Below are 15,817 nucleotides of genomic sequence, written 5' to 3' on the forward strand. Positions count from 1 at the left end.
AAGAGGCAGTATTATTATGCTCAGTAAACACATGAGAAAACTGAGGCACAGAGACAGGAACTTGCCCAAAGGGGAATAGTTAGTGACACATCAATTACCCAGATTCTCTGACCTCCAGTCTGCAGCTGCTCACTGTATCTTATCTAATTTAAGTAAAACTTGCCTGCTTACTGCAGCCCAGACCTATATGTGAACCTCAGAAGCCCTGGGGGTTGTCACACAGGTACAGGTCCCTCACCCTACTTCTGGCAACAGAATCAGAATCTCAGGGTGTGTGGCCCAGGAATCTGCACATATCAACATTCCAGAAGATTATAATGTGCCCGGAAGTTTCATACATGTTTAATGTGACTCAAGAATGGAAAGAAGGAGGATTTTCCTTCCCTGTCACTAAGCTGTAATATTAGTGCCCTTATGGAGGAAATGCTTGTATTATCTTTAGTGTGATGTGAATGTGATAACCACCACACTACTGTATTATCTTTAGTAACAGAAATTGATTTAGTAACAAGCTCATCTTCTTAAGTTTTCTTCTAAATGAATGTACTGTTGTATTTGTGTGCAGACCTTGTTAGGCTATTAAAATGTATTCTTGATTTTTTTCCCAAGGAAAACTAGGTGACGTGAGAGCCATATGTTATCAGTACCATTAGAATTCCCTTGATCTTTTGCCCTGGCCAGAGCAGTGATCATATGTCTCACCAGAGGGCTGGGCCAATGGGCAGGCTGCTGGCTTGTCTGAGTGTGTTCTGTTCTGTTGCCATGGAATTGTTTTAGCTATGACTCAGAGGGCAGATTAAAACACTGGAGTTAAGTCCCAGCATTCTTTCTTGGAATTATAGTTGTTTCCCTAGAGCCCTCATGACTGAGGATATTACCTCTATTCAAGAGAGAACCATTTTCTTCAGAAATTCATATGCTAACATTCTGTTATTTTTTATGGTGCTTGTTTTTTCTTCTACCACCATAAACCTGTCTTTCAAATTTAATATTTAACCTTTTAGAAAATACTATAAATCAGGAGCCTCAGCCCCCAGGCCACGGACCACTAGTGGCCTGTGGCCTGTCAGGAACCGAGCCATACAGCAGGAGGTGAGCAAGTGAAGCTTTATCCACTCCCCACCCTGCCCCCATCTTCACCCCAGTCCCTGGAAAAATTGTCTTCCATGAAACCAGTCCCTGGGGCCAAGAAGGTTGGGTACTGCTGCTCTAAATGAAGTTGTTTTTCCTTTTTTTATACCCTCTATTTCATATCCCAAACACCATTTTTCAGGTTTTTTTCAGCTTTTGTGTCTCAGAAGACTAGGCAGTCCATATTGAGATGTCTCCTGTTGTCTCAAGAATTTTGTAGCTTTCTCAGAGCCAAAACCCAATCTGGATTCATACAATACATTTGGTGAGGTCTCTTCAGCCTCTTTTAGAGTAGAATAGGTCTCCCCTTTTTTTCTTTAGTGGTATTGAATATTTTTAAGAGTCCAGGACACTTGCCCAGTCAAAAATGCACCATTTTCTGTATATGTTTCTTTCCTCTTGGTAATTTTTTAAACTTATCCCTTTAAACTCTCTCCTCCGACCTTATTTCCAGTAAACTGGAACCTACCTTTTGGTCAGAGTTGGCAAAAGCACTATAATACCCTTTGCTGTAATTGTCCCATATTAAAGTGGCTGAAAGGAGGCTCAACCAGCATAAAATTTTTAAATTTTATTTAAAATATTATCAGGTAGTTTAACCATGTTTGATCATGAATAGGAAGTAGCCAAACTCTTTAGTGAAGTTAATGGCCCCGTATGAAGCCCATTCCTTCTTTTTATGCACAAATGATTTAGGTTTAAAAAAAAATAGATCCCTGATCATTTTTTCTTTACAAAATTGCTAAGTTCTTATTACATTGTATGTGTGTGGTCATCATTTCTTTATTGTTTTAAAGCTTTTATTGTGTAGGATTTGGAGTTCTGATTCTTTTCATACCCTGTTGCATTTTGGCATTATTAAATTCCTGTGTTTCATTAATGAGGAAATCATCCATATCAGTGTGGAGCAGTAAGCAAGAAATCGAACATTATCTGTACCCCCTTCATAATACTATTCCTGCTTTTGATTTTGCCCTTCTGAAATGCTTTCTTAGTTTGTTTCTTCCAAAACCCAAGATATTTCAACTCCTCTGAGACTGTGCTATTAATGATGGTACCTGTCCTCTTTGTATTATTTGCTCTAAATTTTTAGTGAAACCAGAACTCAGTTCAGTGCCTGTGTTGACTGCCTACATGCCGGTGCAGAGAGACTCCTGTACCACACCTTCTTCCCACCAAATGCAGAATTCAGTAGCTGGCATAAGTCTTTTTCATTCTTTCCACCCATCTCAATGACAGTCACTTTGCCACTCCTACAATAGTTGGGATTAGTCCCAGTGGCAAACAGAGGAGAATCTATAATTATCTTTATTCTTTCCCAGAATTAAGATGGACTTTTTTGGTTTATTAACTAGCATATAATTAGCATATAATCACCTATATTTATTCATTACACATTGGATACAAAGTATTATAGAGTTTACGTGGGTTTTGAAATTTAGTGGTGATGAATTTACAGTATGTATAGTATATTCACTTGTACAGTATGGGTAAATTCTAAATCAAAGTTAATAGGGAGTTTGGTTAGAGATAATCTAAACATTAACCACCTTTACTGGCTAGTGTCCACTGTGTTTGAGAAGTCAATATTTTGGAATGTCATTTAGAATGAGAGTTATGGAGCTTATAATTTGTATTAACAATAGATTCCTTTCCTGTGCTGTTTACTCAAGCCCTTATATGCTATAAAAGCTTATTGATTAACCAGCTAATCTCTATAAAAATCAGTCTCAGAATCAGGCTATTTTGGCTTTAATGAATATTTCATTCATGTAGCATTAACATAACTAGAAATTAGTTCAGTACATAAGAATAAAGTAGACTAGGAAAGTGTTTTGGGGTTTGTCATAGAAGTATTTTGAGTCAAGTTCAAGTATTTAAGAAACGTGTATTAATACATTAGGTGAGCAGGCTCTTCCAGGCATAAGTGACATAGCAAATTAAGGTTAGAAGGTGAAAGTGAAAAATTACAAGAACTCTCTGGGAAGAGTGAAGTGTGTAGAGCTGGTTAGATAGAGAGGGGGCAAGGGATAGAGAGTCTCTAAGTCAACAGATGAGTTTATGCTAGAGCCAGAGGGCATGTAGAACCAGCAGGAGTGGTATGAGCCTGTAAAGTGACACAGTGAGGAATATTCCTGTGTTGTTTGTAGACTGGACTAATTAATGGAGAGGAGACCAGATTTGAATGCTCTAGATCTGGTTAAAGGTTTCATTTGTTTCTTTTTAAGATTTTATGTATTTATTTTTCAAGAGAGGGGAAGGGAAGGAGAAAGAGAGGGAGAGAAACATCAATGTGCAGTTGTCTCTCACACATCCCCGCACTGGGGACCTGGCCCACAACCCAGGCATGTGCACTGACTGGGAATCGAACTGGCAATCCTTTGGCTCACAGGCCCATGCTCAATCCATTGAGCCACACCAGCCAGGGCTAAAAGTTTGATTTGTAAATACAGGGATGAGAAAAATTGAGGGATGGGTGGACGAACTGTATTTGCTTGGGGACATGTGTATTAGGAAAACAATATAAAAAAATTAAAATAATAGTAGCAACTTGGTGGTTAATTCATCTCCAGTGATTTCTATACTAGGTATTTTGTTGGTATTACTGATCTTACCACCCATTTCTTACCCTGTCAGGTATATGGTTTTTGTTTCTTTTCTTTAATTTCACATGAAGTATTCCTTTCTAGAACTTTAGTATTCATTCAGTTTTCTGCTTTAAATTTTTAAATATGTGTTTCTGCCTCTCAATGACTCTTTTACATTATTTTGGCTGGATTTACTACTGGGAAAATTTCTCTAAGGGTGAGTGTTGGGGTACAGAATGATTTGCAGTACATTTGCTGTGTGCCAGTGTTGCCCCACTGGGGAAATCCTGAGCTAGGTTCCCTTTTTTAATGTGATCGATGGTGTAGCGCTATAGCCTTTTGCAGAGAGTGGGCAGGTCAGTTGCACTAAGTAATTAACAGTAACCTTAGGAGTATGCTGTATATTAGTGGGGGCTAAGTGGTGCTTCTATTTTCAGACTTGAGCCTAGTGTTAAAATAACTGTAATTCACATCTACTCTATGCCTATTGCCAGCTCCCAGTGTAAATCTACTATCCACCTAATCACGGTTCTTTTGATGAATCTTTCAAAATGTTTTGTTGGGTATACATTCATTTTTTTAAAAAAATATATTGTTTTCTGATTTTTAGTTAAGGTGTTTACTCTCTCCTGCTTGACATACCTTGATAGCCTTTTGACATCCTCTTTGCCTCTATATGCCTAATCTTGCATTTTTCTTCTTTGGGGCTGTCAGATTGATCTTTCTGTAATACATCTTTGGGGACTGCCACTTCTTTGCTTAAAGGTAGTCACCGCCTCCCCCACATCTGCTGAATGCAATAGAAATTGCTTTACCTGTTATTCAAGGTCCCCCAAAATCTGACTGCAGCATACCTTTTCAGATTTATATCCCACTGTTTTTCTCAACACCTCCCCATGCTCCCCACAAACCCAATGACTAAATTTTCCCTAGTCAAACCCCATGATTTACCTTCTCTACACCTTTGTTTATTTCTGCCTCTTACGCTTGGAATGTTCTCACCCCACTGCTACCCTCTAAAACCCTGTGAGTCTTTTAAGGGCTAGTTAGGTCCCATCTCCATTGTGAAATGTCCCCTGACACAAGTGAAAACTACCTCTCCTTCATTTGAACGCTGTTTTGTTTGTTTATTTGTTTGAACATTTATTGAGAACTCATATTTGTGAATTATGATAATATCAGGCCATAAATTCTGGACTCCTCACCCCAACTCAGTTATAAACTCAAGTCAGGTACCATGTCTTTGTCCTCTGTAGCCTCATTTCTCATCTTCCCCACCCTGAAAAGGCATTAGTACAGCCCCTTGTACTGCTAGTAGTCACTGTTCAAAGAAAACTGCCTTGAGGGCCTGGTTTGACAGGTTAATATATAAAAACCCTGCCTAGCCCTGGCTGGCATAGCTCAATGGATTGAGCGCCAGCCTGCAAACCAAAGGGTCACTGGTTCAATTCCCAGTCAGGGCACATGTCTGGGTTGTAGGCCAGGTCCCTAGTAGGGGGCACGTGAGAGGTAGCCACACATTAATCTTTCTCTCCCTCTTTCCTTCCCTTCCCCTCTCTCTAAAAATAAATGAATAAAAATCTTTTAAAAATTATATATAGTATATGTAAGCATATATAACTTATATATACATATATATACAAATTGTATATGTAAATATATATACTCTGTATATAAATCACATATATACAAATTTTATATAAATAAATAAATATATATAAAACTCTGCCCAGTTTTACTCACCATATTGTGTAGCATTTATGGGAGTCAAAATGGAGTTTGTCAGGTGGATTGTCTATTTGTTACTAAATAGTCTACATTTTTTAAAAAGTTGTGCTCTAAAACTATTAAATTAGATGTTTGGCACTCAGAATTAACTTTGACATTAAAATGTATTGTAATTATAAACACTGTATACTTTACAAAACACTTACTCTGATTATTTTTATTTCATGTTATATGTGGTATTTAAAAGTCCAGGTAAACCCACAAAAGAATGTTTAATTCATAATGTATCTAATAAGACTAACAACCTACCCACCATACATCATAGTTATTTGGGGGAAATGCACTCAGCATTTCCACTTGAAATGGCAAAGAACACATAACTCCCCCACTCCCTCATCCTTCAGCATATCTCCTGACAGCAAGATCACATTTCTCCTTTTACTATCAGACCTTAGCCATGGGATTTATACTCAAGTTCTTGGTGGCCTGTGGTGAGATTGGGAGGATTCCAGTTGGGAGTTGCTGGGGAATATGAGGAACTTTGAGGGACCCAGGCTTTCTTCTGGCCACTATCCCACCACCCGTGGGTTTAGGCTGCTTCTCTGACCCTCTGAGGTAAATATTATAATCCCTGTTTTAGAGATGAAAAACTGAGTCTTTACAAAGTTTAGTAACTTACTTAAGGTCTGTACAAAATTAATAAGAGGCAGAACAGAGATCTGTACCCAGGACTGTCTTAACAGCAATGCCTGTACTCTTTCCACCAACTATGCTGCTTGTTACTAGGATTTTGCACTGTCCTCAGCCTGCTGTGGAGTGGAATACATTCTCCCAGCTTTCCCTGCCTCTCTGTCCAAGAAGCAGTCTGATTGTCCTTTTTAAGTTGTCTAAGGGAGCACAGGGGTAATGACTGTGGAGTCAGACCTGAGTTCTAATCCCAATTCTGCCACTTATTACCTAATAATGTGACCTTGGACAAATAATTTAACCTCTTAGAGCCCTAGTTTCCTCATCTGTAAAATGGGAATGATACTACTTTGCACTGTTCTCAGTGCATGGCAGAGGCTCCCTAAGTGCCGGTGGTGTAGGCACTGTTGCTGTTGTTATTGGATTTAATAACAGCACAAAAGACAGAGACACTTAAAAAGCTTCTTAATTCAGTGCATTCCCCCCCCCCCCGCTTTTCTCTTTCCTCTTACACCCTATAGGATAACACAACAGGGGATAGATAAAGATGGATATTCTGGCCCACAAAGATCTGAAATGAAATTAATTTACATTTGAGAGGGGCCTCTGTATTTGGGGCCTCTGAGGCGGAGAGTGGGTACAGAGGAGATAGAAAGAAGTGTGGCTGGCTAGGGTGAGAAGAATTACTGTTGAGAGAGGACAGAAACCTACCATCTCCCTCTGAACGGCCACCAGCAGGCTCACAACCAAATTCCTCCATCAAAGCAGCATTAGGGTGAAGGGTGAAGTGAGAAGCTGCAGAACACAGTGGTGGGGCCTGCCTCCAAGCAACACGTGAGAAGGAAACATCCATGGGCACTTGACTGGGTCAGCTAGCAGCTGTCAAAGGGCACAGAACTGTAGGACTGCACATGAATGTTTCTTGATTGATAGTCTCAGCAAACTGCACAAAAAATTTTATGTAACAGAGAATTTGGCATAGGAGAGAATGTGGTCCATTTCGACAATCATTTATTTGAAGAATTTAAAACTGTTCAAAGCATATGTACCTAGTAAGCTAGTTGAGTGCTAATAATACTGATCTGTTTCCAATTCTGTAAATTAATTCTAATCATTTTCTATCTGTCAATGACTTTCTTCTCTTGCTCTGCTCTCAGGAAGAAGACAGCTTCCTAGAAAAGGTAATGCAATATCTTGCTGGTTATGCATTTCCCTGCGCTTGATTAACATTTAACTGTGGTCCTTGGAATTTGTCCCTAGGCTTCCCCATATCAGAGATCTCTGACTCCGTGAAAACCCCCCAAAGGTGGCTTTTAGTGTGTCTAAAGCACAGGGAAAATAATTAGTGTACTGCTCAAGTCTTTGGGACCCATGGCATAAAAGCAGTAGGACTCAAGGGTCCAGACTTGTGTTTTTGAAGTGAGAAAAAAACAAAAGAGTTATCTGATGAATCTGAAAGCTCACGAGATAGAGGAAAGGTACCATTTAGCTGTCCTCCATTTGCAATAGTAGTAAAACCAGCAGTGGATTATTCATGCATTAGGAGTGATTTGGGGTGAGTGATAATAGTGATTAATTCCCAAAAGAATACACAGATATGGCCAGAAACAGAGCATAAGAATAGAATCATAGAGCTGAATGAGCTCATAAGGGATTATCTGCTCCAGCTCTCTGCCTTCAAACAGGGTTGGGTGTTTTCTGCATTCTATTGATGAGGCAACTAAGGCCCAGCACAATGGAAAAACTCACTAGAATTGTACTGCTCCTGACATCAGGGGTGTCAGGAGTGTGGGGCAGAAGGACGTAGAACCCAAGTCTGCTGAAAGCCCAGTGGAGGAACCTAGTGAAATGTTCCTCCACCTCTCCCACCTGGAGAGTGCCTGGTTCCACAAGGGGCTATCAGCAAAGAAACATGGGCTTGAAAAATATTGGTAAAGCACTTTCATACAGTATCCAACGTGACCTTCTTATTTGGTGCGATTAAGGCATTTTCATGCTGAGGAGGGCATAGTTATGGTTTTTGTGCTTTAGTTATTAGCAGTAACATTACAATGTGTGGGCTTATCAGGCACCAAATGTGTCTTGTTAAAGGAAGACAAAGTGTGCCTGGTTCCCCTTTGAAAATCAGAGTTCTGGATAATTTGTGGACTTTTTAAAAAGTATTGTTTCTTGCGCATGATCTCTCTCCAGACTTCAGAGACACAAGTGTGACATTTTGTATTATCATACATGACTTTGAAAGTGGATAGTGGATGATGTATATAACCTACTGACATTTTATTAACCTTTTTAAACCACCAAGGATTGTGAAGGTTCTGCTTTCCAGCCCATTTCCCATTAATAGCAGGCCATGTTCTGTCTTTTCATCTTGGACAGTACCTTGTGTTGCCTTAAGGACTGAGTACGGGAAAAGTACCAATTGGGTGTCAGATATTTTTTATAAGTACTTGAATCAATGCTGAATAATTTATATATGGTAAGTTTGGTGGCATCTGCTAAAGAATTTGTACGTGTTGAGTTTGGTCCAGAAAGCGGACAGAGTGCATTATAGACAGGGTTTTGGCTCAGCTATCATGTAAAGGATGATAGATTTAATACTCGCAACCAGAAAGAAGTTAGAGGATGAGCCATTGATAGAAGTTCTGGTAGCTCTAGGAAACAGGAATATCAAGTGATAGAAGCCTGGGGAAAGAAAGAAAAGCAAAATCAATGTGAAAAAAAATAGATTTTAAATGGGAACCAGCTATTGTCATACTTCCTTCTCTTTCTCATCCCCTTAGAAAGAGTGTCTTTAAAAGGTCACCAGTACTTATTGAAGAACATAATGTTAAGAAGAGCCCTTCGCTCTGCTCTAGTGTACACAATCTCTGGAAGTAGTAAAATGTTTCTTTTCTTTCCCTTAAAGCTACTGCTGGGGGTTGTGCATGGAATTTAGGGAATTTCCTAAAGTTAAACATACATAATATATGACCTTAAGCTGGATGTGGAGGATGGGGAGAAGACGCAGTAAAGTTGGTCACTGTTTTCTCCACTAGGATTTTTCTGAAGACTACATCCAGATGCCTTTTAACCCATTTCAGACATCTTTTTCATATAATTTATATTTGACTATATAAACATAAGACAATTGAGTTTATTCCCCCAGTGTCCAAGTTCATATTTAGTTATTGACCCAACTTATGTCACTTCTGGTTTTTCCTTTTAGATTCTCTCAGGAGAATCTAACACTTTTCATAGTGTTTCTGGCTCTTGGTATGCTGTATTCAGTTAACTAAGCAGAATTTGAAGGAGATAAGTTACAGACAGAATTTCATCTCTTAGGAGAAATCCCTCCTGCAGATGGTTCCCTTGGATGAAGGCACCAGTGAGAAACCCCTTCAGGTCCCCAAGGAGATCTGGCTTCTGGTAGATCACTTGTCCAGAAATGCCTGTCACCAGGTAAGTGAGAGTGGGCTTGCCCTGCAACTTTGGAAGGTGTATGAATCAAGTGAGAAACGATAATACCTCACATCAGTATAGAGCAGAGGTGTCAAACTCATTTTCACCGGGGAGGCCACATCAGTCTCGAAGTTGCCTTCAAAGGACCAAGTATAATTTTAGGACTGTATAAATGTAACTACTCCTCAACTTTAAGGAGTTGAAATTACATTCGGCCCTTTGAAGGCAACCATGAGGCTGATGTGGCCCTCGATGAAAATGAGTTTGACACCCCAGCTATAGAGCTTTCAACTCTCCCAAGCTACCTCCACACAGCAGCACTGTCAGATTGCCTGGGCAGAGGAGAGTATCCCTGTTGACAAACGTGAGAGCTACAGCTTGCAGGCGACCTGATTTACCTAGGATCAGGGCATGAGCATGGTGTCAGAGCTGGGTCCTAAACCCTGTGCTCCTGCATCCCGGCTACACAGGCTTTCTCCTGGACCACACTGCGTACCTGAGTCTGTTATGTCGTTTTAGCTGTCACACAGGCAGTGCAGATCTCAAAGTTCAAAGCAAACTTCAAGCCCATTTTCTAAATTTGGTCCTCATTTTTCTTTTATATCCTACCTAATATACTAATCACCCCCAACCTATTCCCCCAAACAGAAATATTTCTTGGGACCAAATTGAAGGGCAATGTTGCCTTACCTACTGAAGAATAGTAGAAGTTGAGAGCAAGGTTTGCCATGGACATGCCATTTACTCCTGTCCCAGCATTCCATAATATAGGTCTCCCACTATCCAGAAGTAGAGCATTCCTATGAAACCTTTCTTAAGCCAAAATGGTGTAAAAGCAGTTACCGTTAATTTATATGAAAATATTTTTGAGTGTTCCCAGATCCCCAAAATGACACTAGGGTATCCAATGTTTTGGCATCTGGGCCACACTGGAAGAAAAAGAGTTGTCTTGAGCCACACGTTAAATACATTGTGACATGAAATCACAAAAAAATCTCATAATGTTTTAAGTAAATTTACGGTTTTGTGTTGGGCCACATTCATAGCCATCTTGGGCTGCATGCAGACTGCAAGTGGGACACCCCTGATACCAAATCATAACAAATAACACGTCAAACCCAAAATACCACTAGTGTATAGTAAAACCAGGAGTGCACAAAATAAATGGAGATAAAGCAGATGCTCACAGGCGCAGTTCAAAACTGTGGTGGCTTGATGCTGAGATGCCGAGTGTGGTTTTTGGGGAACGAGCTTGGCAGGGCTCCTCTGGCTGTTCGGGGTGTGCCCTGCCTATGTGATGGCTTGCTGCAAAGCAAACACTGAATGCTAGTTCACTTTTTTTCATACAAACAAAAATTCTCTTCAGATTGCTTTCGTTTAGTAAAAATAGGTACTTATGTAGGTCTTTCATGAAAAAGTGGCATAACATGAGCTTTCAAAAAGTGGGTAATACCTGTATCAGTGTTTGAATGTGGTTGCACTGTTTGGACTCTGCCTTCTACCCTGTCAGCAGGCTAGAAGTGGGAACACCCAGTTTCCTGATCCAGCCATCCAGTCCCCTGCTGTATCAAGTACAGGCTAAAACCTTTGAAGATAACTTTCTGGTTTGAAATAAAATTTGACGCAAACCATAGAGATGATAAGAGAACAGGCACTGTTGTCACACCTCCATTCCCAATCAGGAATGTGCATACCACCCTTCCCTTTACTTCCTGCTGCTCTCCTGCTCCCTGGGAGGTCTTTAGAACCTTGGGAGTGTTTATCTTACCTTGTTCCATTCCTTTTGACCCCTTTGGTAGGAGGACCTGTTCCAAACGCCTGGAATGCAGGAAGAGTTACAGCAGATCATAGACTGCCTGGATACCAGCATTCCTGAGACAATCCGTATCCTTTTCGACAAAGGCTTATGAAGCTGGATGAGTAGTTGGCCAAGCTCTTCTTCCCACCTACATTTGATTTTTGTGTGCTTCCATCTTTTTGGCATAACTGTCTTTTATTATAAGGTAGTCATTTACTATACAATTGTTTTTCAGTTTCTTTTAGGAAAATCTGACCTTTCTTTGTATCAGACTCTTACTGAAAAACGAGATAAATAACAATGACTTTTAATAACCATGGCAAATAGGACCCACAGCACTGGTACTGTCATGCTTCAGGCAGTTGATCATTTCTACTACCCCACATGCTGTCACTGTGACAGGGAGGAGGATGGGACTAGTTTCCAGGACTGATCCAGTGTGGACTGTCACTGTGTAGCCTGTAGTCCCCGGACACACAAGTTGGGCCTAACCTCCTAAGAGTCTGATCAATTTTATAACAACTCAGCTGCCACATACATGGACCAATAAAATAATCACACCCTAACTAGATCAGTGTGGGAGCTTGAGGAGGGAAGCAAATCAGGTGTCTGTATACCCTTCTTTGCCTTGACTGAAGTCCCTCCAGCTGGCAGTAATCACTCTGTGGCTGAAGCACTGCTCATTTTCCTGGAGGCCCTGCCAGAGCCCGTCATTTGTTATGAGCTGTATCAGCGATGCCTCGACTCTGCTCAGGATCCCCGGGTCTGCAGACAGGTGAGTTTTATTGCTCTGAAGATGTGTTTGGGGCAGGTTCTCCCATAGAGAAATCGTGGATTTACAAAGCCAGATGGGAAGCCAGCTACATGGTAGGATGAGTCTGGATCTGTTTTTCATGGCTTGACACCAACATTGAGAGTTGGAACCCTGAGCATTTTATGTTGTGTTATTTCCTGTTATATTTTGCACCATCTTCTGGTTGGCCATTGGGTAGGGTAGATACCTCTACTCTGGCGTAAGGTGGCTGAAGCCGATCATACATGGGGTTCTGGCTGACACTACACGTGGGCCTTCATTCTTTTTGTCTGCTTGGTGTTACAATAGCTGAAAATACCTTTGAATTGGACTAGTGAGTATTGGGAGGAGCTCCCACCCATGCTAAATGACATCACAGATTAAACTATTCAACTAGGCAGATGCCATGGGGACCTGCCATTTCTCATCATGAGGAAATCAGAAAAACCCAGAGTAACACCAGCCTGCTTATGAGGTGTACACGTGAATGTGCGATCATGGTGTGGCCTGGCCATTGAGTGCACAGGGGTCAGACGGTACGACCGTTCTGACTTGGAAATTATCACCTGGTAGGTACTACGTTGGTCATGAGTAAATCAAGGAGAGTTGTGGCAGGTGAATGGGGTCCTGCAAAGGTTGGATTATCAACTAATTTTATGGCAACTCTAAGCTCTTCTCCCTCCTTTCTTCTACCTGTTCTCCTCACTGCCTACCCCCATTTTGAAATGGCAGGTGATTTCCCAGCTTCCAAGATGCCATAGAAATGTTTTCCGTTACTTGATGGCATTCCTTCGAGAACTCTTAAAATTCTCCGAATACAACAACGTCAGTGCCAACATGATCGGTAAGACAACTTACTGAGAATGGCCATGGTGGGTGTTGGTAAGGACAGTCTGTGTATGGTGTACACAGTGTATTCCATCCCTCATGTCCAAGAACAGGACAGTCACTTCCTTCCCACTGCCATCATCCACTGGTCCCCCAGCCCCATCCCTGAACCTTTACTTAGGTTGTATCTGACAAGGCGGTTTCCCTTTTCTTTCTCTTATCCTCTAGCTACTCTCTTCACCAGTCTTCTCCTAAGGCCTCCACCTAACCTGTTGGTAAGACAGACTCCAAGTGACCGCCAGCGTGCTATCCAGTTCCTTCTGGGTTTCCTGCTTGGGAGCGATGAAGACTAATAAGCCTTGTTCTGTTAACTACCCCCTGAGATTCTAGAGGTGGAAAATCTTGGGCACCAAGTATTTTAGAATGATTTGCAAAGTTATGCCACAGGAAGGGTCTGTTGCAGAATTTTGAGGCTGTTGACATAAAAAAGGAAGAGTTTCCTAATCCTTCCCTTACCATATACTACACAGCAAAATACTTTTAGACTTATATTGCCAAGCCAAAGTTACCATATTTCGGTGTTTTTGTGTTCTCTCTTTATAAGGCAAAGAGATCTGTATTTACACTCTATCTGGGGTGGGTGTTGCCCCCTGCCCAGCTGTCATGATTGTCCTTAGCACCCTAGGCCTAGATCCCGAGATGTTCCCATTCTAGGCCTTAAAGCACTACTTGATATAGCTCAGACTTGAGTGTAGTCCTTCTTCAAAAGCACTTTTGCCCTACCATCCCTGGATTACCCCTTTGCACTCCACCTCATTAGTACTGTCACGTCAAAGGAAGTCTGAGTGAGGCTAGTGACTCCTTGGGTGTCCTCAACAGTGAGTTAACCATCTGCGTGTGGTTGTTACATGCATTTGTGCATTTCTACCATAGTGGTACCTGTATGTCTCTGTAGCATTGACCTTTTCATGGATCTGCCCTGGGTGGAACCATATTCTCTTGTCTCGGACCACATTTAGTAGCAGAACATTAGGGACTATTTGAGATGACATCCCACTGATGTGAGAGAATCATAATGGAAGCAGTTTGAGTATTCAGGAGTGAAAACGTTCATGTTTGACAGGTCCTGCTTCCTACTGCCCCTTTCTCTTTTTCAAATTTTACATGAGAGCTAACCCTGGGTGTCTAGGGGACCCATCCACCACTTAGAAATCCACTTATGGATCAAAACTTGCACCACAGTCAAAAAGCAAGTCTGCACGTCACACAGGCCTTTCTAGAGATATTGCTCCTTCTCCCAGCAACAGTACTGAAGCCCTTCTCTGTTCTCACATACAAGGGACCAGATGTCACCCCCTCCCTCATCAACACTGACTGGGCTGTCCAGCCAGCTCCTGTTGGCTCCCAGCCACTCTGCCCAGTGGTGTGTGAGACAGATTGTGCAGCGGGACCAACCAAGCACCTTTCTCTCGCACCTGAGACAACCCTCTGTACTCTACATTTACTCAAGGACAGTGGGGCAACCTTTAAAAAAATAATCTCTGTTTGGCAAAGCAGCCACCAACTACAAACTGTAAAACTGCCTGATGCAATTGGCTTCCTCTTGGTTTTCTTTCATTAAAACCTCCAGTTATTCTTGCCTGTTGCCATTAAATCTGAGGAGCTGAACAGGCAGGCATTATGTTAGGTCTTGGGCATTGACTCCTGATTCTTCTGGTGCATCAAAAGAGAGAGCCAGGAAAAACACCACAGCTGAATGGTTCTCTGGCTCTGCCATCTATTAAAAGTTGAGTTTTGGGGGAAAGAAAACGTCCATATCCTGCAGTAGACTAGTTAGGAGTCAAGTTATTGGTGCCAAATAGCTACAGATCTGATAGATTAGGGGCTGGGTGTTGACTTACTCAATGGAAGACAGTGAGCAGAACACTTTTGTCATCTCCACTAGGCCAGAAAGTGGTCATAGGTTATACACTCCAGGCAGGGTCATAACACAAAGATAGGGCATTGACTGTCCTGGGCGCATTTTCTGGTATGTTGCCAACCTCGGCCCTTTGGGTGATTAACGATGTGGTCAGTGGGGATTGTGTGCAGCATCCTAGCTCTTTCCTTATAAGGTAAATGCACTAAGTTTAATTGCCTCAACCTTTTTTTCCAGCTCTGGTCCTGGGGTGTACATAGGCTTGAGGATCTTAGACAATCTCTAGGTGGGGGAAACAAGATATAGAGCAGACATAAAAGATCTGCATCCTGCTGTGCCTCCTCTAGCACCACAACCGCTAATTCCTAAGGACCTCTAATGTACTACTCCATAGCAGCTCTGAAGTAAGAATTCAGATCCAACTGGTAGGGAAGGACTCTGCATCTATAGTTTTAGAGGGGGGAAAAACGGCTCAAGCTCATGTGGTAATGTTGCATTAGTCTCCCTTCCACTGTTCTCTGATTCTTATTCTGTAATTGTTTGTTATATTTCTCAAAAATGTCTTGGTCACTAAGCAAAGCTGCTAGTTGGATTCTGTATTTTGTGTTATCTTTTTTATTATAATTTATTGCATTTTTTCTGAATAAATGTATGTTGTGTGAGAACTCAAAGTGTGACCTTGGTGAGGAAGAACTGAGGAGGGAGGCTTATGTCCCTGGGTCCCAGTGGACTGCTGCAGTCCCCCCAGCTCTGCCTGTACTGTCATTTCCTGTCTTACAGAAGAATATCAATAATTCTCACTATATTTGTCCTTGGACAGGAGAAGTAGCCACGTATTTTCAGAGGCTAATAAAGAAGTCACGGTACGGTGCTTTCAGAGGCGGGCCAAGGATCCATATTTTAATCCT

At 41.5% G+C, this 15,817-nt stretch overlaps 1 protein-coding gene across 2 annotated transcripts in view; it reads left to right on the forward strand.

Annotated features, from left to right (window-relative positions):
* Positions 1-15,370, forward strand: part of OCRL (OCRL inositol polyphosphate-5-phosphatase) — a 47,643-nt gene extending 32,273 nt beyond the window's left edge. The window contains exons 19-24 of one of the 2 annotated variants that reach the window (XM_036017002.1): positions 7,292-7,315; positions 9,456-9,572; positions 11,372-11,456; positions 12,018-12,145; positions 12,896-13,007; positions 13,220-15,370. In XM_036017002.1, the coding sequence (XP_035872895.1) occupies positions 7,292-7,315; positions 9,456-9,572; positions 11,372-11,456; positions 12,018-12,145; positions 12,896-13,007; positions 13,220-13,344 (591 nt within the window). In that variant the 3' untranslated portion in view covers positions 13,345-15,370. The remainder of the gene's footprint in view (positions 1-7,291; positions 7,316-9,455; positions 9,573-11,371; positions 11,457-12,017; positions 12,146-12,895; positions 13,008-13,219) is intronic. The other variant, XM_036017003.1, reaches the window with a different exon arrangement.
* Positions 15,371-15,817: the final 447 nt, after the last annotated feature.

This window comes from Phyllostomus discolor, chromosome X, assembly GCF_004126475.2.
Source record: "Phyllostomus discolor isolate MPI-MPIP mPhyDis1 chromosome X, mPhyDis1.pri.v3, whole genome shotgun sequence".
Lineage (NCBI taxonomy): Eukaryota > Metazoa > Chordata > Mammalia > Chiroptera > Phyllostomidae > Phyllostomus > Phyllostomus discolor.